Source organism: Natator depressus, chromosome 23 (assembly GCF_965152275.1).
Source record: "Natator depressus isolate rNatDep1 chromosome 23, rNatDep2.hap1, whole genome shotgun sequence".
In the NCBI taxonomy this organism is placed as follows: Eukaryota; Metazoa; Chordata; order Testudines; family Cheloniidae; genus Natator; species Natator depressus.
The window spans coordinates 4,438,676-4,464,712 of NC_134256.1; the positions used below are offsets into that span (position 1 = coordinate 4,438,676).

At 42.2% G+C, this 26,037-nt stretch overlaps 1 protein-coding gene and 1 non-coding gene across 2 annotated transcripts in view; both read left to right on the forward strand.

Moving 5' to 3' along the window:
* Positions 1-1,127: 1,127 nt before the first annotated feature.
* WDR62 (WD repeat domain 62) overlaps positions 1,128-26,037 on the forward strand; it is a 38,263-nt gene continuing 13,353 nt past the window's right edge. Inside the window, exons 1-21 of the mRNA XM_074937547.1 lie at positions 1,128-1,264; positions 3,819-3,910; positions 6,663-6,725; positions 7,107-7,164; positions 7,509-7,679; positions 9,148-9,282; positions 9,859-10,041; positions 10,192-10,352; positions 11,232-11,406; positions 12,846-12,983; positions 14,077-14,252; positions 14,858-14,949; positions 15,361-15,486; positions 16,926-16,993; positions 17,369-17,490; positions 19,040-19,115; positions 22,604-22,715; positions 23,529-23,592; positions 24,397-24,519; positions 25,369-25,499; positions 25,877-25,929. Coding sequence (XP_074793648.1) covers positions 1,160-1,264; positions 3,819-3,910; positions 6,663-6,725; positions 7,107-7,164; positions 7,509-7,679; positions 9,148-9,282; positions 9,859-10,041; positions 10,192-10,352; positions 11,232-11,406; positions 12,846-12,983; positions 14,077-14,252; positions 14,858-14,949; positions 15,361-15,486; positions 16,926-16,993; positions 17,369-17,490; positions 19,040-19,115; positions 22,604-22,715; positions 23,529-23,592; positions 24,397-24,519; positions 25,369-25,499; positions 25,877-25,929 — 2,424 coding nt within the window. The 5' untranslated portion in view covers positions 1,128-1,159. The remainder of the gene's footprint in view (positions 1,265-3,818; positions 3,911-6,662; positions 6,726-7,106; positions 7,165-7,508; positions 7,680-9,147; positions 9,283-9,858; positions 10,042-10,191; positions 10,353-11,231; positions 11,407-12,845; positions 12,984-14,076; positions 14,253-14,857; positions 14,950-15,360; positions 15,487-16,925; positions 16,994-17,368; positions 17,491-19,039; positions 19,116-22,603; positions 22,716-23,528; positions 23,593-24,396; positions 24,520-25,368; positions 25,500-25,876; positions 25,930-26,037) is intronic.
* LOC141976915 (small nucleolar RNA SNORA16B/SNORA16A family) lies at positions 11,939-12,082 on the forward strand. The gene has a single exon (XR_012636155.1). It is a non-coding gene; the product is annotated as a small nucleolar RNA SNORA16B/SNORA16A family (small nucleolar RNA).

Genomic DNA, 26,037 nt, shown 5'->3' on the forward strand with positions numbered 1-26,037 from the left:
ACTTCACGCAAGGCACAGTCAACCTGTGGAACTCATTGCCAGGGGATGTTGTGAAGGCCGAAACTGTAATGAGTTGTTTTTTTTTTTTTAAACGACATAAGTTCCTGGAGGACAGGTTCATCAAATGGCTATTAGCCAAGATGGTCAGGGATGCAACCCCATCTTCTGAGTGTCCCTAGCTTCTGACTGGAAGAAGCTGGGAGTGACTGACAGGGGATGGATCACTTGATGATTGCCTGTTCTGGTCATTCCCTCTGAAACACTTGGCTTTGGCCCCTGTTGGATGACAGGATACTGGGCTAGATGGACATTATGGATGCACTATGACTGTTCTTATGTTGTTAAGTTGCTTGGCATAGACAAAGCCCCTACCATGGAGGCAGGGGGGAATAGGGGCATGCATAGAGCCTTTTCTGTGTGTGTGTGTGAGTGTGAGAGAGAGAGACAAATAGAGGGATGCAGGGAATCATGGGTGCATTGCAATAAGCTTAAGGTGTACAAGCTGTGAAGCATTTTCTGACCCTTCCAGTTATATTAGGCTTGATCCAACAAGCCCTAGGTGGCACAGAAAGATCATTGGGTTCAAAGGGAGCCTGTGTATAGAGAGGGCTCGCACAATCGGGCTCCAGTTTTCTCCTCCCAGACTCATGGTTTAATTGCTTATAACTGGTGCTAATTCATTAATTGGGTTTTAAATAATTAACTCATGGCATTGAGTGGGGGCTGGGATTCGAACCTTTAACCTTCAGGCCCCTGGTGGGTGTTAGACCTGAAACAGCCCCTAAGAGGAGACAGGGGCGGGATTTTACGGTAGCTCCGCCGCTATTGGCTGATCTGGAAAATGATTGGTTCCCTCCCCGCCCCCCGCACTAGATTATACGCAAGGTATATTTCACGGGAGGCGGGATTTAATGGCAGCGCCGCCACTATTGGCGGAACGAGGGCTGATTAGCATACACGTCACCCATTGGGGCGTTACGGAGGCGGGGTTTCATGGCAGAGCCGCCGCCGTTGGCTGCGAGCGGAGGTGTTTGGCGTGCGCGGCGGCCAATGGGGGCGGGGAGCCGGGTTTCCGCGCGCAGTTCGGAGCGGTTGCTGCGGGTAGAGGCCGCCTCAGGGGGTCCGGCCGGGGCGAAGGGGCGCGGAGGGCCCCGCAGCCATGGCAGGGTCCGGCGGCGGCTTCTACGCCCGGAGCGGGGGCGCCGACTCGCCGCCGCTCTTAAGCCTGAGGCGCAGATCGAGGCACCAGGGGCCGGAGGAGGCGGTGAGGGGCCGGGATGACCGGGAGAGAGGCTGAGGCAGTGGGGGGCGGGGCTTGAGGGGGCGGGGCCTCAGCGAGACGGTGATGGGGAGGGGTGGGCAGATGCAAAGGAGGCGGGGCTGGGGGAACTGTGAGGGGGCGGGGCGACGCGGAGGGGGCGGGGCTTAGGGAGATGCAAGGATGGAGAACTGGGGAGGGGGCGGGGCTACATGAGAGGTGGGGTTTGGGGAGGGGGCGTGAGAGACTTTTGGGGATGCGTGGGGAGGTTGGACTAAGGAAGTGATGGGGGGGTTTATTGGGTTGGGGAGATAGAGGTGAAAAGGGGCAGTGATTTGAGACCCTCCTGTGGGTGTCTGTCTCAGCCCCCCCCTTAGATGTAGACCCTGCCCCCCCCAGCGTCCCCTAGCATGGGCTGTAGGAGCTGGGTGGGTCTAACTTCTTTGGGGAATGGGTGTGTGGCTGTGTGTGTGTTTTGAGGGTGGGGGTTGTGTCTCAGTGGGAGCAGGGCTCTCGGTTACACACATACGGTACAAGTTACAAATACCCCCCCCCAACCCCCCGGCCGCTTCAGCAGCTTGAGGGGTTATACAGGCTGTCATGCCATTGGGGCGGTTTGTTCGCTTCTTGCGCTCTTGGGATTCCTCTTCGCTGTATTCAACTCCTTACCTCCCCCGTCAGCGAGATAGCTAACTTGCTGTAAAATCCTCCTGGAGACAGCATGGGTAGTTTTTTTATCTTGACAAGATCAGCCCTATAAACCTTGTGTTCACTGCCAAAACGGGTGTGTCTTTTGCATGGGAGTAACTAATGTGTTATCCTCAGGTAAAAGCACAGTGAAGATCAAATATTTCAGTTTTACAGCAAGGTAGACTTGCTGAGGTCAGCCTCACCTCACGGTACAAATAAAACACCTTATCTTCACTATGCTTTTGTCTTGGGATAGCTCACATGTTAGTTACCTCGAGGTTAAAAAACCCATACCTTTTAATAGTGAAGATAAAGCTGTTCCCTCAGCTCTGGTTGACCTCGACTGAAGTAAAAACCACAGAGTCTTGTCTCCACTAGAATTTTTCAGTGAGTTAGTTGTCTTGATGTAAACATATCTTTTTAAGTGAAGTTATAGTTTCTGATTGGTCTGTTTTTCTTGTTTATATCTCATTTAGGGTCTCGTGTCCCAGTTCAGTGCTGCAGCATATGGGTTAGAAATGCAACAGGAACTGTTAATTTTTGTAAAAAATCGATTACAATATTTTGAAAATCATGAAAACTGATTTCTACAAAGCCAATTTTTTTTTAAACAAACTTGTTCTGACAGCCTCCCTTCAAACGTAACAGATTGGAATCTTTGAACAAGACATTTAAGCTACCAAGACCTCCATTCACAATTCTGTTTCCCCTTCAAACAGTTTGTATCACTGACATCTAAGCCTTTGAGGGGAGCTGTATTCCTATGGTCTCCTTGCTGTGCCATGGATTTCCTGTGTGACCTTGGGCAAGTTACTTAGGCCATTTCTATGCTACAGGTGCACAGCTATGGTGCTGCTGCTGTAGCACTGTGATGTAAACACTTCCTGCATCGATAGAAGGGGTTTTTCTGTCAATTTAGTTAATCCACTTTTCCGAGAGATAGTGACTAGTTTGATGGAAGAGTCCTTCCGTTGAGCTAGCTGTATCTATGCTAGTGGTTAGGTTGACCTAACTTTTACAATCAGGGCAGGAGATGTTTTCACTGCTCTTAGTGATGTAGCTAGGTCAATCTAATTTGTAAGTGTAGACCAGGCCTCAGACTCTGTCTCTCAGATCCTCAAAGGTTTTCAATAGGAGTTAGGCACTTTTGAGGATCTTGGCCTCTGTGCCTCAGTTCCCCAGCTATAAAATGGGGATATAATGCTGCCTTACCTACCTCACAAGGGTGTTGAGGATAAATGCTTTAAAGATAGGGAGGTGTTCAGATACTATGGTGATGGGGGGCTTGATAAGTACCTACACTTAATTTATATTGTCATAGTTGGATCAATCAGGAGTGTGAAGAAAAAAAAAATCCCACTCCTATGACCAACACAACTATGCTGACAAACCCCCCAGTGTAGACACAGCCACGCTGATTGAAGAGTACGGTGTCCATTGGGAAGGTGGTGCTCTTGCACAGACAAAAGAAGTAGCCTACACTGACAGAAGGACATCTATGTTAGGGGACTATGCCAGCAGAGTCTAGTATAAACATAGCCTACGATACTTACTTTGATCTCTGGTTTTGGAAGAATAGGGAAAAAAACATTTCCAGCCACTGTTTTAAAGCCTGAACATATAGTCTCTAATTATTTGGGCTATTAAGCAATGTTTCCATTTTTAAAGAAAGTTCAGTGTTAAGCTTGTTTATTGTGCATGATTGTTTGCTTGAATTTTTATTGGTTCCCTCTGACCTGATGTGGGAAACCTTGCCTTCCAGGTTGCTGGAACAACTGCTTCAAGAATCTAATAATTGGGAGTTATAAATAAGCTCTTACATAGTTCTGACTGTACTAGACTTCAATATTTTTCCCTCTTTTTTGGGCAGGTTATGCTTGAGAAAGTATTGGGAATAACTACCCAAACCAGTAGTGGTTTAGCTTGTGATCCAAACACCGGGCAGATAGCATATCCTACAGGGTAAGTGTACTATATAACTAAATGTGAAAAAGTGTAAGTTTATGTTGTGTGTCTACCTGCATGATTATAGAAACCACTGCAACTTACAGAGAAAAAAAATGGACACGGACCCTGGTTGTTTTGCCAACTGTGTGTATGCAGTAATGTTATTTCACTATTACTTTGGGGCTCCATCTTACAGCCCTTTGTCACTCAGGTAGGCTTCACATAAGCAGAGGCTAATGGGACAGCTTGCACGAGTAAAGGTTGGATCCCATCCCATGACATAATCAGCTACCACTGTAAGCATATTCAGAGTAGCTAGAGGCATGCTTGAGCACCAAAATTCCAACTGACTTCAGTAGAAGATGAAGACATTCAGCATCTCATAGGGCTGTGAGCCCTTAGTAGTTTTTTTCCCCTTGTGGGGCTTCTCTAAACCTTCTCTCACAGTGTTCATCAAGCAGCCAAGGGCTGGAAATGGAAAGCTCTTGGACAACTACAGCATCTTCTAGATCTGGCTAAAGAGGTGTATTCGAGTGCTTTAAGTTCACCTTCTCATTCATAGGCATCCACAAGTCTGATATCACTGCTTGATTAGACCTGTCAGTTTCATGATAATGGAGTAGCTTAAGCTATACTCTGTTTCTTTGCTCTGTATTGACCCCACCACTTCCAGGCATAGATGCTGGAATTTAGGGTGCTGTGGGTGCTGCCGCACCCTCTGGCTCAAAGTGGGTTCCATCATATACAGGGTTTACAGTTTGGTTCAATGGCTCTCAGCACCCACACTATAAAAATTGTTCCAGAACCCCTACTTCCAGGGTCAGACTCGGTCTCTGATGCTGAGAGTCCAGAAAGTGACCAAGCAAGAGTCCTGACCTCTGATCCCAGTATGACAGTGCGTGGTATGATAGTTACCAGCTGGCCTGGCTTGCCGTTTATAAAATGTGTTAGGTGTGGGGTATGGAGGACTGTGTTGAAATTGCAAGCTTTCATGCTTAGAATGTGGGGTGGTTTCTTGATCCTGCTTGCAGACTGGGGGGGTGGATCTGTAGCAAAGCATGCAATCTGAGTCATTCTGAAAAGCGCAAGCTTAAAGCAAGGTGGGGTGAGAGATGTCTTGCTGCCTTAGGGAGCAGCCTGTTTTCTCTGTCTCTGTTTTTGAGTTGAGGGTTCTTGTGTCATCGTTCTGGTTTCTAAAAAATAAAGTCGTATTACTTTGCAACCTTCCAGCAAGAGTGTGTGGTTTTTATCTAACTTCTGTGTGTGTGCTGTGAACATATAACATTAAGCAAATCAAGGGACCTGATTAATCAGTAGCTAACCCACTGAAAGTTATAACAGCACAGGTCAAAATTAGCTTGCTAGGTTACATAATAGATATATTACAACCAATTTAAAAAATGTTTGCGGAATTAATTATTCAAAAGAACAAAATAAATTTGTATTCTTTAACACAAACTTTTAAATATTTTGACAGGTTTCAGAGTAACAGCTGTGTTAGTCTGTATTCTCAAAAAGAAAAGGAGTACTTGTGGCACCTTAGAGACTAACCAATTTATTTGAGCATAAGCTTTCGTGAGCTACAGCTCACTTCATCGGATGAAGTGAGCTGTAGCTCACGAAACTTATGCTCAAATAAATTGGTTAATCTCTAAGGTGCCACAAGTACTCCTTTTCTTTTTTTAAATATTTTGTTTCCTTTATGGTGTTCCACTGAATTAGAGGGAAAGAGTCAATCATGTTCAGAATCATTTTTAAGAAACATTCTTACCTATTTTACAAATTATTATTTATTTGTACTGCTGTAGCACATAGCTACCCCAGTCATGGCCCAGGACGGCCTTGTGCTAGCTGCAGGACAAACATAGTACAAAAAGACTGTTGATTTGAATTATTACAACTGAAAGAATTCTTAAAATCAAAAACTTTTCTTCATGTTGTTAACTGTTTTGCATTCCTCTTGGCTTGTTAAAAGCCAACTAGCAGTCAGATTCGTTTTCTGGCTTGATGCTGTGGCATTTGACATACAAACACCGCAGGATTGTCTTTTTTTTTTTTTTTTTTTTTTAAATCCCACTATTTACACTGGTATTATTTAACACCCCCCCCCCACAAACAAACAAACAAAATATTAGCCTTGTAAAAGCTTATTTTAACAAACCCTAAATATTAAATTATACTTTAAATGGTCTGTTTAACTTAAAATATTAGTCAAAAGTGACACTAACACCATCGGTATCCATTGTCAGAGGCTGAAACCAGATTCAGTTGTGCTTTAAGGGTAAGTGCTTATTGCTGAACAATAGAAACAGGGGTTTTAGGTCACACTTTTAGTTGTTGTAGTAATCTCCAGATTAGTGTTAGAACAAAAGCCTTCTAACAATATAACATAATATAAACATATAACAGTGTGGCCTAGTCGATAGAACACTGGACTGGACTCTGGAAACCTTGGTCCTATTCCTGACTCTGTGACGGCCTGCTGGGTGACCTTGGGCAAGTCGTGTCACAACTTTGTGCCTCAGTCTCCCATTTGCAAAATGGGGATAATGATACTGACCCTCTTTGTCAACTTGGGGCTTGACTGATGACGAGTTACGGTTATTATTTTATTTTAAAAAATAGGATGTGCTTTTCTCTGCAACATGTTCCCTTTTCTGGGAAGTCTTCCAAATGCTGAAGAATGCCATCCTCCTCCTAACACCCCACCGCTCCACAAACCAGGTGAAACACTTATTAATGTAAATGTCTTGTTCTTTCTTTTCAGGTGTGTGGTTGTAATTTTAAATCCCAAAAAGAATAAACAAAGACACATCTTTAATACTTCCAGGTATTGTCAATGCTTAATTTACTCACCACCTTGATAGTGCTTAGGTATCTTTATTCCAAACTTGCTTTTTGGGATTTGGGTTGCTGAGAAAGGAATGTGACTCTGAGCCGAACAAAGTGTAACTGCTGATACTGTGCATGGCTGCTATATGCCTACTTATGGGGCCACCACTGCGCCAGGGGCTTTACAAACACATTACAAAAAGACAGTGTCTGCCCCAAAGAGCTGACAGTCTAAGTAGATAAGCTATTGTGGACTGTGTGTTTGAATAACACTATGCTGGGTAACATCAGAATGTTTTTTCCTTACCTTAGCGTTTATTGTGGTGAGCTCTGTCTGAACTTTCTCTGAGGGAAAACGAAAGCTATATCTTTCTTTCAGGAAAACGCTGAGTGCTCTGTCTTTCTCACCTGATGGAAAATTTATTGTTACTGGTGAGGTGAGTGAAGTGTATTATAGTGCGTACACTTGGAATGGAATTTCTGATTTCTCTACCAATGCTTGTATGCGTGGAAAACCTGCCGTAGTAAGACGAGAAGGAATGCCCAATTAGTGCCCTCTGTTTTGATGCTAGATTTCTGGCCTCCGTACATTGGTTGAATTCTGGCCAGTTGATCAGGTAGTACTAATTTGGAATTTAAACTACAGACTAAAGTGGCTGAACTGTGAGTTGTCTGCACTAGGATACCAGACTAGATGGACCATTGTTCTGATCTGGGATGGCAATTCCTATTTTTTTGTGTACGATTCAAATGGCAGCACATATTCAAATTACTCTTGCAGAACGGGCACAGACCAGCTGTACGAGTGTGGGACGTCGAGGAGAAGACACAAGTATCTGAACTGCATGGCCATAAACATGGAGTGGCTTGTGTGGCTTTTTCTCCCAACATGAAGTATATTGTGTCAGTGGGCTATCAGCATGACATGATTGTCAATGTGTGGGACTGGAAGGTAAGGAACCACAGATGTCAGGGACAAATAGCCTCTGTCATTTCTCACTGAAAAGCAAAGAATTTACTGATGCATTTACAATAAAATATAATATATCTGTTCGCTATATAATAACGAATGCAATCAAAATAACCCCTCCCTCATTCAAACCAAGAAACCGATCTCACTTGGGGAAAACAGCTGAACTTTGCTATGTGCCTACAAGATTATCAAACTCTAGCATTCCTGGACCAAGGGCAAGTTTCAGAGCTGAGGACTTTGCCGAGACTATCTGCCTCCCTTTTCCTGATGAATAAGGCACACATTTTTTAACAGGGAGGGTAATTAACCATTGGGACAACTCACCAAGGATTGTAGTGGATTCTCCATCACTGGAAATTTTTAAATCAAGAATGGATCTTTTACCAAAAAAAAAAGATGCTCTAGTTCAAACAGGAATTAACTATGGCCTGTGTAATACAGAAGATCAGACTAAATAATCACAATAGTCCCTTCTATGAACATTATCTGATCTCTCCTCTTCACTTGCTTGTCTATCCTGCCTCCTGCTCCCAGATTAACCCTATTTGATCTCACTGTCGTCTTTCCTTCCTGCCTCCCCACTGTATTATCTGTCACACTTGTAATATGAAAGTACCTAGGGCCTGTCATCTTGAGCCGGTGTAGATCACATATCATTCGTGCTGACCTTGGAAGGTAATACATTGTAACGCCTGCAGGATCACATGCATATCCTAAAGGCTTTATTAACCTTTTGTAGTATGTTTGCTCCCAAAAAGAGAAGTCCAGTGAAGGCACTCCTGCTTGATTGAACCAGCTCAGCCATATACACATGAAGCCTCTAGGTCAAGCTGCCTGTGAGTTATTAGGGGACGGGTGGAGAGTGGAGGAAGCATTAGAATGTTTTCAAAAAGTCGGAACACCTTTTCCTCCTCCCTACCCCACCAGGGGCACCGGAATGGGGGGGGGTCCAATGGCCCCATCACTTTTTACTTGCCTTAAGGGTGAGCGATGGGAGGGGTGAGGGGGTGGAGAGGAGCAAGAGAAGGGCAGGGCCTTGGGGGAAGAGGTGGAGTATGGGGGCTACGGGGGGGGGGGGGGAGGAGTGGTGGTGGGGCCTCAGGGAAGGAGTGGGATGGGGCCACGGTTCTGGCAATGGTGGCCCCCCCATTTCGAGTGAGCTTCCAGCGTTCCTGCATCTCACACTCGGGAGAATCGTCGTTTCACAAAAACACCTTGTCCAAATTGTCAGAAAAACCATCTTTCCTGGCAGATTAACTGTATGCTAAATTGTACTTCATGTCAATGTTCATATGAATTGCTAAGTTATGATGATGAGGATGAAGTGGGGTTGTGTCAAAATTGGCCTTGTAGTGGAATCAGAAATTCAGTCATAACTTCCATGTCTCTTGTGCCGTGTATCTGTCATGTACAAATTATTGGGTGCTCATTTTTTGTCTCTTTACAGAAAGATACCCTAGTAGCATCAAACAAAGTGTCTTGTAAAGTTATTGCGATATCCTTCTCTGAGGACAGCTACTTTGTTACTGTTGGCCACCGCCATGTTAAATTCTGGTTCTTGGATGCATCAAGAGAAGTTAAGGTAAACCTTTCTCACGTGCTGTACCAGTTGGAAGTGGGAGTAAATGAGTTTTAAAAAAAGGGTGCTCAGGATATTCAGACAGCTAACTAGATGTTTATTCCATGTCTGTCACTGCAGCAGACAGGGATATTATTTTAGGTGGGTGGTGCCAAAGAGCAGTAAGGCTTTTCATTCCCTACACTCAAGCTCTTTATCAGACCATAACTTCCTGCCCTGCTTCAGGAATGACCTATGGCCAGGCAGCTCTAGCTGGGCTTTGAACCTAGCTTTCTGGAAGTAGTCTTCAAAGATCACATTCACAACAGAGCACAAGGGTGAAGGGACAGGAAATTGCTAAATTTAACGTTTAAAACGCATTTGCAGGATGTTTCAATTCTTTGACAGAGCTATTGCATACTTGCTGGATTCCAGAAAACATTAATCAATATGTGTGACAATCCTGTTTCCCATTTTTAAAAAGGAGGAACTTACTTATCTCCTAGTGATATTCAGAGGCTTTCTTTAGATCCTCAGTGAGAGGTGTCAGAAGGACATATGTATTAGTATTTATAATGCAAACTAATATGTTAATTGCAGATTAAAGAGACTGTGCCATTGGTCGGTCGCTCTGGACTTCTGGGAGAACTTCACAATAACATCTTTTGTGGTGTAGCATGCGGGCAAGGGAAAATGTCGGGCAACACTTTCTGCGTTTCTTATTCTGGACTTCTCTGTCAATTTAACGAGAAGCGAATGCTGGAAAAATGGATTGATCTGAAGGTAAAATGCCGCCTTGTCTAATTGCTGTAAAATAATTCCATTTTGTTTTGGATACCTAAGCTTTCCTTATATGTTACTGTAATTGTTTTATAGAAATACTTTTTTTATAACCGAGAACGTAACTTTATGCATGTGGACTTCTTACTTCAGGTATCACTAGCAAATTGCATTTGTGTTAGTGAGGAGTTTATTTTTTGTGGCTGTGCAAATGGAACTGTGAGGATCTTTCATTCCTACAACATGCATTATCTCACTGATCTACCGAAACCTCACTGCTTGGGCATTGATGTAGCCAAAGAGCTTGAACCAAGGTACAAAGTTTTGACATTAAATATAGTGCTTCACCGTGTGTATTATGTTTGACTTGGCTTGAAGGAAAAAGTGCCTTCTCTTTGTAGATCTTAAATACTCCGTACAGCTTCTAAAGATAGTGGCTAAATAGCAAAGGCCAGATTTTCAGAAGTGGCCAGTGACCCCTGAGCATTTCTGAAAATTTGATCCTGAAAGTTTGTGAGTTTTAGTCTTACATTTAAGAAAAGAAGAAAATGGATCTCTAAGATTAAATAGACTAGAAATCAGTCATCTTTAAGAGGTCTCTGTCCCAGTGTTGTTAACATTAAAATGAGTTTCTGAAAGAGCTTGAAGAAACTAAAACCTGATGCTTTGCATATAACAATGTAAGGTTTTAAGACGAATCAGACTTGACAGCGTCTTTGCCTGTTTTAATAAAATACTTAGCTTTTATATCAGGCTTTTCATCAGTAGATCTCAAAGCACTTTACGTCTGAAGTAGGTATCATTAATTTGATTTTTATTTCAGTGTGACTAACTGGCATGAATGTTTTCCAAATAGCTAGGTGGCTTTTCAGAGCTGTGCGTTATCAAAACAGTCCGTTGGGCTGTACCCAAGACAGAGAGATTTTTCACAGATAAGAAATTCTGGATGGAAGAGGGTAAAAACCCAAGAATAATATTATGCACTGTAAGACTTGAATTGCACCTAGCATGGACATTTGTGAGACTTGTTACATGCTCAGAAAAATCTAGCTGTGGTTTTAAGATGTCCGGTAGGCTGGAAGATTAGTGATTTTCAGATGTTTAAAACAGAAATTGTTGTATATACCATACTTGCATTTTTTGTTTTTTAAATTCAGCTAAAAAGAATAATTCCTCTTTCTCCGTCTCTTAAGACGACCAGATTCTGTCTACCCAGACACCATTGCCTTAGCCTTTGACCCATGCAATTGTTGGCTCTCGTGTGTGTATAAAGACCACAGTATATACGTCTGGGATGTTAAAGACACAAACAAAGTTGGCAAAGTGTGGTCAGACCTCTTCCACAGTTCCTTTGTATGGAATGTTGAGGTAAGATGTAGTTCATGTGCTAGAAATAGTTATAAAGCTCTGAGATCTGCCCCGTTCTGTCCTCATTGGGGCAAGTAAGGTGGCTGCGCAGCACAAAGGTTCTGATTTGGAGCTTGAAGTCCGGGAGCTAGTGGTGCTTAGTCCTGATGGTGAGACGTTTCCCTTAGGCCTGTTATCTTTGGCCATCAGAAGGAGCAATGCTAATGACTTCCAAAGGGATCATGGAGAGAGAATCTCCATTAAACAGAGCTTCTGAAGCTGGTTCTGGGGAATAAAAATGACTTAAGCTTCTTTACTATCCACTTAGAAAAGATGATTTTACTATCCTTCTATTATTTCCATATCAGACTAGTAACTGGTTAATAATAAAGGTTTTCCTCTAGTCAGACCATACTATCAACCTTCTTTATAGTACAGTAGCTTGAGGCAGAACAGAGGATGGGAAAAAGCAGAGTTAATCTTTGGGATGGATTCAGATGTTCAACAGAAAATAGAACTAGGCAGCCTCCAGTTACTCCGCTTTAATAGTGCCCATGACCCTGGTCGACGCTGTCTCTCTCTCTTTTGTGTAGCTGATGTGGTCAAACAGGAGCCGCAAGTGACTTGTTTTCATTGACTGTCACTGTTCAGTTTGTTGCATTGTAGCTGTCCGGTGACATTTCACAAAAATACACCTGTACTTCGTATTTATATACAAGCTTTGTGCTGACGGTGTCCAGCCCAGTGATGTCTCGTGATAGGACATGGCAGATTCCTAAATGCAAAGCAAACTCGGGCACTTATTTTCAGGCAAAGTATCTTGGAGGGGGTAGAAAACCTACCCACTGACTTTTATCTACCCTGAAATGGCTCATCACTTTATCTAGAAGAGGAACTGATACACAGGCTGTCATCTTCCTCCTGGGGCTATGACAAGGAGTCTGATGATGGGGGAGCTCTTTGAAAGAGGGATGGTGAGACAGCTGGTCAGAGTGACTCTTGTCTATTACAGTTATAACTGTATCACTGTTCCATTGTGCTTCCTTGTCTGTTGTATCCACCTGCTGTGATCTTATACTTCGAGTGAAAGCTGTTCTGATGGAGACTTATATGTTATACTGTGCCTTACACTGCGAGGATGGGGACCTTTAGGCACAAATAAAGTATCGATGACAATAGAAGCTCTTCATCTGAGTTAGGGGAGTTATATTTAAAACAAACAAAACCCCTCCACCCCATTTGGACAAATGTTTCCAGCTTCCCTTTTTTTATTAGTCAGTTTCACCTAGGAAAAAAGCCACGTGATGGGGAGAAAATCTCTCCAGTTTTAAGAGGAGAATGGCAGAGGGGTCTTGTAGAACAAACTTCTGCTGTTACTTAGGCTTCTGGACTCCCACTCTGTTTTTAGAATGTAAACTAATTTGTACCCTTCCTCTCTCTTATGTTGTGGAAATATGTAGGTTTACCCTGAGTTTGAGGATCACAGGTCCTGTTTACCTCCAGGATCTTTTCTAACCTGTTCATCCGATAACACCATACGATTCTGGAACGTGGAAAGCGACACGAGACCTATGTTCCAGAATAACATTTACAGTAACGTAAGCACCATAATGGCTTTTTGTTTTTTGTTGACAGGCACACACAGCTTTAGAATAATGGGGCCAAATTCACCTGTGGCTTACCCCAGTGTAAAGCCTGGCAGATAAGCCTTTAAGTGTACTACAGGGAGTGGAAATTATTTAAAATCTCTCTCCTGTGCTGGAGTATTGGGAGAGAGAGCACAGCTGAAAAATTGGTTGGTGCTGGCTGGAAAGACATTGAAGTGAGTGGGATATTCTAGTTCAGTACCTCTCTTCAGCAGTCACCTCTCTCTTTTACATGCATTTGTCTGACTCAAGACAGGTTACGTCCAATTTAAATCCAATTAAAGCTATGAGGTATCTAGCTTTTATTTTAAACCTGTTCAGAGGATTTTACAATGATCTGAAGAACGCAGGGTTCCTGGATATCTTATTCCTGCCTGTAGGAGCAGTTCCTAGCCACATTTATCAGTTCAGCTAAGCCAACAATATTCTGTACAGATTTGCCTTTTTTGAAAGCAAGAGATAGGGATTTAGTGGCTAAAGAACAAGACTGGTAAACTGATTTCACCTTTCTTTACTGCATTTTCCCATCTGTGAAATGGGGATACTGTGTCTGTGAGGCTCAGTCAGAATCTGTCAGTGCTTTGGAGGTAGTGTTGCCTAGAGGCTAGAGCACTGAACTGCAACTCAGGAGACCGGAGTTCTATTTCTGTCTCTGCCACTGGGTAACTTTTCCCCTCTGTGCCTCAGTGTTCCCCTCTGTAAAAGGGGGCTAATGACCGCTCTCCTTTATAATGCACATTGAGATCTGATGATAGAAAGTCCCATATTACAACTAGGGATGATGATGATTTGAGTTCTTGAGATTATAAACATTAAGGTGGGATTTCAAAAACACTTGCGTGAGTTAGGTGCACAGGTCCCATTGAAAGTCACTGGGGCTTGTGCTCCTCACTCATTCAAACATTTTTGAAAATCCCATCCTTAAGGTACTAGTATACTATTGAAGTCAAAATTACTGTACTATCTGGGACTCTAGTAAGCGTTCCATTGTTCATTGTTATGGTATATATCTAACTTGCTCTTTCTTCCCCCTCACAATATAAAGAACTTGCTGAAGGTGGTGTACATGGACAATAATAATCAGCATTTGCAAGATTCAACCAGTGTGCCTGACAGAAATGAAAATGCAGGATATCTAGATGTGAAAGCAGGTGTTCGTGTGATGCAGGTTAGCCCTGATGGCCAGCACTTAGCCTCAGGTGACAGAGGAGGCAACTTGAGGCAAGTATTATCATATCATCAACTGTCACCTCTACTCTGTTTCACTGAATGTTGCACGTTTTAACAGAAATGATCCTGGAAATGCTAGCAAAGCAGCTACAGGTTCTGCACCTGTCAGGATACCCCTACGTTCTCGTTCTGCCTTTCTCTGCTAGGTTAAAGAGCCCTTTAGTACCTGGTATTTTTCTCCCCCATGAAGGTACTTGTACACTGTAAGTCACCTCTCAGTCTTCTTTTAGATAAACTAAACAGATTGAGCTCCTTAAATCTCTCACTGTAAGACATTTTCCCAGTCCTCAAATTATTTTTTGAGGCTTCAGTGGGTTTACTCAATGTTTAAAGATAAGCATGTACTTATATGTGTTCTATCCCTTTCCCCGCTCTGTGTCTGTCTTGTCTATTAAGATTGTAAGCTTTCCAGGAGCCATCTGCTGTTCTGTGTTTGTACAGTGCCTAGCACAACTGGACCACATTCTTGGTTCACCCTTAGGCCACTACCATAATAAATATGATTGATAAGTGCTTTGTTGGACTGGTTCCTCTCCTTCCCCCACCCCATCAATGTGTAAAATTCCTGGCTTTTCACTGCTGCATTTTCATTGTAGGATACATGAGTTACAGTTTATGCATGAAGTGGTTAAGGTGGAAGCTCATGATTCAGAAGTTCTCTGCTTGGAGTATTCCAAACCAGAAACTGGTAAGTATTTGAAAAGAAACTCTAAAATCTATTTGAGGAAAATGACAAAAGCACAACTGAACACGTGGAAGGTGCTGAAAGTATATTGAAGGATTATTTGTGTTTCTTTGGCTTCAGTCTGCATCAAGCTATGTGTAACTTTAATTTAGCAGAAATATTCATCTAAAACTGCCTTCTGTGGATTACCTCTGTTATATTAAGAACTCCAATAAAATATTTATTTTACTGGAAAAAATGTGTTTTTAAGTAAAATGAGCTTATGAGTCTGACTACACATGCTCATTTGTGTAAGAAGATTCCATTTTTACATTGTACTTTTTCAGAATATGACAGTTCAAACAAATGTTGCTTATTTTTAAAGGAAACACAAATCCCCCTGCCTTTAAAAATGTCCCTTTTTAATGTCTCTAGGGATGGCACTGCTGGCTTCAGCAAGCAGAGACCGACTGATTCATGTGTTAAATGTAGATAAAAATTATAAATTGGAGCAAACTCTGGATGATCATTCATCTGCCATAACAGCTGTCAAATTTGCTGGTAAGTTTCCAGACTTCATATTAACACTTATTGTTTCTATTAAACTTCCATTGATCTGTCTCAGAGCTGTGAAGAGAGAACTTCAATTACTTTACAATAGGTTTTTAATTTTTTCTTTAAAAGAATGTCTCCTCGCATAGCTTGGCAGTAGAGGTGGGCAAATAACTCCCTCCCCTCCCCCCCAATTTGCTGGAAGTTCAGAAAAATTGTGCGGGGCGGGGGGAATTCAGTTTGACTCAAATCGAAACCAAAAATTTGCACACACAAAAATTAAATCAGTGAATTAATTGTTTGTTTGTTTTTGACAGTGGGAGGGAGCACTTTTAAGTGCCTGGAGGAGGAGGTGGTGAAGTCAGCTCCCTTATAACTAGACTTGGTAGCATTCGATTTTTGTTTTTTGTAATTTTGACTGTTTATTTTTAAGCATTTTTTTTTTCTGTTTTATCAATTTTTAAATTTTCACAGTTGTGGGAGATTATGGGGGAGTCGCACGGTTTATTTAATTACAGGGGATGTTGAAATTCAAAAAGTTAAAGCTTTATAACCATTTAAAACACATGTATATTTTGACATATGATGGTGACAAAGTAAATAGCTGTAAATCAAACTCTGAGTAAAACACTGCTTGAGAACTTTGCCTGTTTGTAAACTTTTTATTATGAATGGAAATAGTTTTTCATCCATGGGTGGTGAAATCAATGTATAAAAATCGCATCTTTCCAAGCCTACTTTTATCTTTTTAGCCCAGAGGCTAAGCAACCCACCGGGGATGTGGGAGACCTGGGTTCAGTCCCTCCTCTGCCTGATGTGTAGAAGAGATTTGAACTTGGATTCCTACACTGCAGGGGAGTGTCCTAACCTCTGGGCTGTGGCATATTCTGGGGCAAATCTTTTTCGGTTCCTCCTGCTGAAGCTGTTCCACCATGTATACATTAAATAGTCATTGGAGCAGGGACTCGAACATGGGCACTTTCACATCTTAGGTGAGCGCCCGAACCACCAGTCTGTTCTTAGTCTTTTCTTGACCCAGGGACTAGTCATTGTCATTCAGAGTGTTAATTCATAGATATTCGTAATGACAAAAATTACCCCAGTTTGCAAGAGTGGTTTCCCATTATGTTAGTTTCCCTAGATGGGAAGCAATCTTTGGCATGTTTTCATAACTCTCTATTTGTCAGTGTAAATTTGGAACCAAATCCTCATCTGATGTAAACTGAGTAGCTTCATTGACTCTTATACAGCCTAGCAGATTTACATCCGCTATGGATCTGACCTTTAGATCTTGAACATTTTAATTTTTAAAAGGAGCTACTTAGTGCAATTTTAGCTTTCTTGCTTTACAGTCCTTCAATGGGAGGTATTGCAATGAATTCCTGTTAGGTCTTGGTGCCTACCTTAAACTCTCTGACTTCATTTTTCCTTCCTTCCTTTTCCTTCAGGTAATGGAGAAGTTCAAATGATAAGCTGTGGAGCTGATAAAAGTATTTATTTTCGCAGTGCACAAAAGGTAAGTTGTAGCATCCCCCTGTAGATAGCAGCTGATCACTGGCAAAATAGTGTCCTCTCTTGGGGTGTGTACTCTTTTTAACAAAATAGAATATACAGTGTAACTTCAAAACTTACCCCTGAAAAATCAACTTGAATAATCTCTGTCTAGAGTTTGAAATTTATTTTAAGGTCCTTGCAGGCCCTGTAGATTTACAGGGTTTCTATAGCAGGGATTTATTGGCATTACCTGACACGGGGGTTGCCCATTCTATATGGGATTTTTTTATTGTACCCATAAACACAGATGGAAAAATTGTTGACAGAAGTCAGGGTTATATTACAAGAAGCAGAGTGCTCCAATCTTGTTTTCTGGTCTGTATGTCTTTTTATGCAGGTTGCAGATGGGATTAATTTCATTAGAACTCATCATGTTGCTGAAAAAACCACCTTATATGACATGGATATTGATATCACACAGAAATACGTAGCTGTTGCCTGCCAAGATAGAAATGTCAGGTGATCTGTTTTATTTGCTTTTTTTATGAAGGCTAGACTATAAAACATGATGTCTCTAATAGAGAAATTTCCCCAATATGTCTGAATAACAGGAATACATCTCAAGGGTTGTCTGGTAGCCTTTGAGTCGAGAAACTCAAAGGTCAGAGAAGACACCGGAGTCTTAAGTGCCCTAATAATGGCCGTGTCCATTTTTAATGAAATGGTAATTCTTTATTCAGTAATCCCTCAGACAAACGGTACTCCAAGGTTCTTTATCTTCCTGTGATGCTTTGACCCCATCTTTGAAACCAAAGCTTGCAGCAGTTTTAGTAAGCTGGTTAACCTGAACCATTTGTAAATGTCCAGTTCTTCCAAGAATTCACTTTTAGATAATGGTTCTGGTGGAACCAATCACTGGCAAATACCGTCCTGTCCTGTCCTGTCCAGTCCTCATTGCTGGCTTTCCACAACATCAGAGTACTATATTAACCCCCACACTTTTTCCAAAGGTCTGTTTCACTTACAGTAGATAAATTTGTTATGCTACTGGCCTGTCTGCTGTTCTCCATAAGCCAAGTATGAAGTAAGCTCTCATTATAGAAACTGTTTGTACATCGTACTCTTTTTGAGACAAGTTCCATCTTCCTCTGCATTTAGAAATTGCTTAGTGCATTTTTTTTGCACTGTTGAAATCTAAGCAATAACGAAGAAGACTTAGAACTATAATGTTGCACAACATACAGCAAAAATTTCAAACTGCTTATGAGAGAATAAATGCAATTTTAAAATACCCTGAATATGTAAACTAAAACTGCCATTTATAAATAGTTCTATGGCACTTTGGCAAAGTTACTTTCTTGGTGTATAGGGCTAGAACTTGCACCTAACCAGAGTTTCTAGTTTCAAGTCAGTCTTTTAAAATAATAATTATTATTAATAATCCAACAGAGGTTATTAATAACCCAACAGATTTTCCCCTTTCAGAAGGCCCAGCTGTACCAGAGGGGTGGTAACATGCTTCTGTGAGGTTGCCAAAAGGTGACATCTATAGGGAGACCACATATAGCTAAGTGCATATGAGTTCAAGCAGCATTATTGTCTAGAGAGTTAGGACCTGATTTTTTTCCAGTGTGAATTGCAGGTGCTCGGGATATCAGAGACGAGGGGCTAGTCTACATTAGTCTGGTGAGGAGAGCTCTCCCATCGGCATAATAAAACCACCTCCGTGAGGGGTGGTAGCTGTGTCAGCAGGAGAAGGTCTCACACCAACATAGCGCTGTCCATACTGGCGCTTAGGTCTGTGTAACTTACAACTTAGTCACCCCCTTGAGCAACATAAATTCTACTGACATAAGTAGAAATATGTACAAGGCCTAGGGCACACTGCAGAAGCAAGCCGCTTTGTGCTTTTATAAGCAGGTATTTTATAAAGGCCTTTCTTGATTTGAAAACTACATGGCAAAGTTACCCTGTTCCATTTGTTATGTGTGCACGTGAGGCAAGTCTTGACTGAGCCAAATCACTTGTCCACTGCACACTATTAAAATAAGGAATGACCTTCTTACAGAGTATACAACACTGTCAGTGGGAAACAAAAGTGGTGCTACAAGGGATCACAAGGTGATGATGGGTCGTTACTAAAGGTAAGCCAGTCATTGCTGCAGCTTTTCAAGTGCTCTGTTGAAACTTGTGCTGTGGGTACACATATGAAATTAAAGCATAATGTCCTATGTATTGCATGTTTGTATGTCTAAATTCTAAAGAGACATCATCTGAAGTAGAGATTACAGAGCCATTGCTTCTAGATTTACAGTCCGGTGAAACATATTATAGGTGTTTGCAAGGGACTATGGGAATGTTTCAAGACCACGTGAATGGTCCTTTAAAGAAGCAGGTTATGCAAATTATCACTTGGACAGTCCCATCAACTTTGACAACTAATCAGAAGGCCAAGTGGAATGTTAGCTTGTTCTGTCCACAGTGTTGTTGTTGTAATCAAGTTGGTCCCAGTATATTAGTGGGACAAGGTAGGTGAGGTAATACCTTTTAATGGATCAGCTTCTGTTGGTGAAAGAGCGAAGCTTTCAAGCTACACAGAGCTGCTCTTCAGGTTTGTAGATCTTGAAAGCTTGTTTCCTTCACCCACAGAAGTTGGTCCAATAAAAGATATTACCTCACCCACTTTGACTGTGCTGTGGAAGATGCACATGCCATTACAAGGGCATGACCTCTTGTGAGCTTTCTCTCCCTAGGATTTGTTACATTTCAGGTTAGCAAGGCAGGAGTCACAATGGACCCTGGTTTGGATGCAACTATTTATTCTTCCTCTTTCCCTTGTCCTGGCAATTGGAGTCAGTTGCTCTTGATCTCCAAGTGTTCTCATCAAGTACATCTTCCAAGCTGACACCAACTTTCTTCGTGTCCTTCAGCAACTTGAACCACTTTTTTTTTTTTTTCCCCCCCTAGGTCTTTCCCTTGGTCCTTGTCCCATGACTGCTAGCTCTTGTACTCTCTGGCCAACGTATCCCACATCTCCTTGTCTTGCATAACCATGCAATCTCAGTCAATATTCCCTCAGCTCTTTGATGATGGGGCTACCCGCATCATGGCGCATAGTCTGTCAGCTCTTCTCTTACTTGGCATTCACCTGAGCCTTCCCATTTTGGCAGTGTGACGTAGTTGTTCTTCTCTCTTCCTCGTTGGCCAGCATTCCGACCCATACGTCATGGCTGGCCTAAGCACAATCTTGTACACTTGGCATATTTTTATCGCAGAGAATTCCCATCAGCTCCCTCCATTTACACCAAGCACTCTTCATGCAGCTGCTAGCATCCTAACGTTCCCATCATGGCTCAACACTGAACTGAGGTATTTAAATTGTTGCACAGACTTTAATTCTATACCATCTAGTTTTACTGGCTTCTCATTGTCCCTCTTAACAAGGGATTGCATATATTCTGCCTTTTGTCAGTTGACTTGTAAGACATTTGCTTCTAATGCAGCCCTCCGCAGTTCTAGCTCTTTTTCCAGTTCACATTTATTTTCACAGCACAACATAACGCCAACAGCGAAAAGCATGTTCCATGAAGCCTCTGTCTTAATCTCTTACACCAAGGTGTCCATTACAACCAGAATTAGGAATGGGTTTAGGGCAGATGATCCCTGGTCTAGATCTACCCTCACTGTCAGTGACGCACCGAAACCACAGCTGCTTCTCCCTACTGTTGTGCTACCCTTGTACATGTCCATGATAGCCTGAACCTATGTCTCCGGGAGATTGTACGATCACAGACACCACTTTAACAATTCTATAGGAACTCTGTCATAAGCCTTCTGCAGATCCACAAACCCTAAGTGCAGTTCCCTGCTTTTCACCCTATACTTCTGCAATATCCGAACTGCAGACACGGCATTCCATTGTTGACTTTCCTGACATAAATCCAAATTGGTTGTGGCTTACTTGATGCTCCAGCTCCTCCAAAAGTCTTTTCTCCATAGTTCTTTACAGCCATTTCATCGTGTGACTCATTAACTTGATGGGTTGGTAATTTCTATGTTCTTGTACACTTCTTTATGCTTGAAAACAGGCACCAATGGGCTCTTCCTCCACTTGTCGGGCATTTTTCCAGTACAGAGAATTAAGCTGAAAAAGTTTGTCGTCACCACTTCCCTATGGCCAAACGCTTTAAATGTCTCAACCCAGTCCCACTGCCGACGTCGATGTCTCCACCATGGTGATAGCTCTTGGGAGGTTGTTGCTTGCGCATACTTACCTCAGCTGTTTCTTCACATTCAGTTCATTGAGCAGTTTCTCGTAAAACTGCTGCCACCCCCTAATGGTTTCACTGTCATCCATCAGCACTTTTCCGTTTTCATCTTTGGCACACTTTACAGCTCCCAAGTCCTCTGTAATTCTTTGCTTAGTCTTGGCTGATCTATATATTCCTCTTTCCTCACCGTTCATTAGTAGTTCTGTGTATAAGGCTTTAAATTCCTGACCCTTAGCTGACCCATTAGAATGAAACCATTTATTCTGTCCTAATAAGAATTGTCAATCTCTCGCTGATCACTTTTTTCCCTATTTTGTTTATTTCAATTTAGGTAGTACTAAGCTCTGCACATCTCTTGAAATACGCAGCCACAACACTTTTTTAAAAAAATCAGTATAATAATTTAGTTCTTCAGTCCTCCATCCTGCAAGTCTGCAATTAATAGATTTCCCTTTATTTCTGACTGCGATGGCAGGGGAAAAATATCTACTAGTCCCACAGGTTGCCTACAATATTCTGTACCATCTACAATCCTTATGAACACTTCTCTCCCAAAGTGTGCGTGATGGTCTGGGAGAGATGGGTTTTACAGCACACTTAGAAAATGATGAAATCCAATTTATAGTGTGGACCAAGGGAGGAAACAAATTCCACAGTTAGATATCCCTCACGTTTTAAAGGGCTACTAGGATCTCCTGTCTTGGGAATGACCCTTTATCCCAGATACAGCATTGCCAACACCGTCAGCAATGGCTGAACGTGGGCTGTCAAGAGCTGCACCTTTGTTGAGATGTTTTTTGCTGTGGTAGGGACAAGAGAGCCATCCATACGATGGCTTTAGAAGTGCCAATTGTCAGTGTTTCTTTTTGTTCTGGTTTTGAGTCGGCATTGGTGTATTGTGCAGCATGTTTGATCAGTTCTTCCTTAGGAAATTTCCGTCCAGCTCCCATCTTGAGAGTTCTCTTTATCCATTCAGCTGTCCTATTTTCTCAGAAATCCAACCTCTTGGTAGGTTCCCCAGAGCATCTACTCTGTTCAGAAACCTGAATCTGCTCTGATACAGTCTGATAGCTGTTTCTTCAAACCTTTTGGAGTATTAATCCCTCCAAGACAACATGTCTACTCCTTGTTTTTTAAAAAATAATACCTCTGGGCATGACAGAGCTGACTGGAAATCTACCAGTTCAACAGTTTCTAATGCTCCCACAACGGTAAATATGTATAACACCATAATGTGTGGTTGAAATTATCTGGGCACTGTACTTACAGTTAACTAACCCTGTGCTCTTTAGGTTTTGGAAGGAGGATGTGCAGTTTCTCATAATAAGAGGAATTATTTGAAATGTATCTTGTTTCTGCAGGTACAGCTGGATCCCTCAGGAACTTTTCTAGCAACCAGTTGCTCCGATAAGAGTATTTCGGTCATTGACTTCCATTCCGGCGAGTGTGTTGCAAAAATGTTTGGCCATTCAGGTGTGCTTTTCCATTTTATCATTATAGCTGCTTATCTCAAGAACACTTAATCTAGAATTTAGCGCCTGTCTCTTCCACTAGTCATTTCACCTGTGAATTGAAAACAACTAAGTTATTAAAGATTTCCCAAAAGCATTATCCTAGCCAACAATTTCTCAGGTGAAATTTTACCAGGAATAATCCTATGTGTTCTAAACTAATAGTAAACTATAAAGCATAGTTAGTAGTAAAAGGGACATGATTTTTTAAAAAATGCCTTTCATTAAATTATCTTAACCAGCTCTAATCATAGTTACATAATTCATTTCATCCAGTATTAGCACGTTTTAGAACATTTTTAAACTCCAAGCACAACACAATGTTTTTTGATTGTGTGGTATTGTCCTCTACACAATACGTTTTTCCAAAGCTTTTAGAAATATTTTAATAGCCTTTTTGTAGATCAGAATATTCAGTAAGATACCAAAACCTGCATGCTGACTTAACACTAGCATCCAGAATTGCTTGCATCCAGAGATCTAATATTTAGGAAATGAGAAGTTTTATCAGGAATCACTAGTAGCTTGTGACTTAACTAGGGCTATTCCAGTGAGAAAAGAGGAATATGATTTAAAATAATTCAAATCAGGATACGCCTGTAATTTAACTATGTCAACTGTGTCTTCAGTCACTTCATATTGAACCAAGAATATGCCCTTACTAACCAAAACTCATTTTGTTCCTAAAATCATCTTGAATAATACTGAAAATTACTACACAAATTCATTGTCTTCTGAACAAGAGACCAATAGGGCTTAATTTCTTATGTTCCAGAAATAGTAACTGGGATGAAGTTTACCTATGATTGCAAGCATTTAATCACAGTCTCAGGAGACAGGTACGTGTGATTTGACAAAATACGCTGATGTCAACGCTACTTTGAATTTAATACTCCAAGGGAAGGTACTAAAGTAGGGGAACTATGAATATTTTAACGCATTTACTCAGTAAGCCATTGTTCCTGGGGGAGGGGAATGGGAGGGAAGGGAGGAGGCTCTGACCCTGAGCAAGCTCCCATCGAAGTTACTGAGGGTTTTGTGTGTCTAGGTTTGTCCTAGAATACACAGCTCATTATCACTGGTAGCAATGGTGAAAGCTGCAGTGTAGCCAGGGTGCAGGCTTTTTATTTATTCGCTACGTAGACATAATTTCTAACATCACTATGTTGGAAAACTGCACCATGTCTATGCTACAGCTCCCACCATTGCTACTGTCAATGGCGCATCATCAGTGGAAGATTACAGATCTGTTTTAACTAAGTGTTGGCTTCAATGGGAGTTGGACTCGGTCTACCAGATTGGAGCTGAATCTGATGGTATGAACAGGTGAGGTGGTATCAGATATTTCTGATTCTGTTTTGTGGCTTGATGATGGTGTTTGGAGTAGATTTGATTTGGTTTGAGGGTGTTGGGTTGGGGTTTGGTTTTTTTGGTTTTTTTTTTTAATAGCTCTGCGTGGGCACTAGCTCACTGAATTGACTTGATGACCATTGGCTAGAGACTTTATTTGGAACTGAGAAGAGTTCAATAATTTGTAGCATTGGATTTTGTAAACCAATTTGGGATTCTTCAGCCTGAAAGGTATTGCGGAATGCAAGACATACCAGAATTTTACAGTCCTAAACAAATCTTTTTATCAACAGTTGTGTGTTTATATGGCACCTTGGCCCTGAGATTACAAACTGTATGAAACAGCACTTAGTGGAGCTCAATCAAATACAACAGCAGAAGAAAGCCAAGGAATTAAACTGGTCTAATCAAATCAGGTATTAAAGTGGGCTTTCATTAACTGCTTGTTAGGAATTTGATTTTATTGCAGCTCTTATTAATACCTGCAAGTTTTCGGCAGCTCCATGTTTGACCTTCTATGCAAATTATGCAGGGAGCTAACGTGGATATTTGAATAATTTGCAGATGACCATAAAGCTAAGTTTATGGTTAACATACCCTTCCCCAAGCAGTGGTTGGGGGTAGGAAAAGGAGCTGCACAAAACTTGGCAGGTAGCAGTAGGAAGATATCTGAGGGGAAGGGTGCAAGTGGGTGTCTGGGTTAATTGGGGAACTGAGCCCTGCCTAGGGGTAGCTGGGTGTGGTCAAGTAGGGGCATGGCTTCTGGGGGAGTGGGTCACTGGAGTTGGGTGAGTACTGGGGCAGGTAGGTGAGTGGCATCTGGGAGAGTTGGAGGAGCCTGGGGCTAGTATTGAGGTTCCCTTGCCATCTGTCTCCACTCATTAGCCATCATCACCTCCCCACCACTTGCTGCAGCTGATGCCATGGCTGCTCACTATTTCTTCCTTGAGCCAAATGCAGCAGGGGAAGCAGCCAGACAGGAGGAAGACGAACGTGTTCTGTGTCTGCCCAGAGCTGGGCTCCATGGCGGCATCTATTGGCCCACACAGGGAACTACAACTTCAGCCCAGTGGTTGGCCAAATGTGTGCTGCATTGCCTAATGGTATTTTGGGCTGGTAGCCTGAACTTCCGCTGGGGATAGTGGCCACTGCCATCTCTGTTATCTGAATCCGGAACTTTCTTATGTAAGACGTGCATGAGTAACAAGTAAGGCAGAGTGGAGCGAGGATGCAGGTAACGGTTGTACACTTACAATGTTCCTCAGGCGGGAGACATATGTTGCTGTGCCAAGTGGAAGGATGTCCCAGAAAGCAGAAGAGCCGACTGACTACGATACTGATGAGGAGAGAGAAGAGGACTCCTCTCTGCAGACTCCAGCCAAAGACTTTGACACAGGCATGCGCTCCAGCTTAGTGTGTCAATCAGTTGTGATGTTTATGTAAACTTACTGTCTTTTTGCACTCTCCTGCTTTTACACCCTGAGCCTTTTGGAAGTTTGTTGGAGAATCACAGAGGAGGGAGAGGGGAATAGAAAATATTCTAGGTGGTCAAGGAGTCTTTTAAACTTCAGTAGAGTGGGAGCGTGTTCCTGTGGTCAAAACACAGTGTAACATGGTTGGCTGGCCTGTGACCCTTTAGGGTCAGACCATCCTGTTACACGCAGGATTAGAAATCACAAGGTCCCACACTCTTCAGCCCATTCCCCTGCAGCAAATGCTTCCCAACATAAGCTTTATTGCTTATCTCAGCAGTCTCTTGGTTTTGTTTTTCAGATCCTATCTGCATACTAACTAATGGCAAGCTGCCTATGTGGGCAAAGAGACTGGTAAGCTGGGCGTTATTATGTAGCTGTATAAAAGGGCTTTATTTGAGAGGAAGGATGATGCAGTGGCTAGAACTAGCCTGAGACCTGGGTTCATTTCCCTGCTCCTCC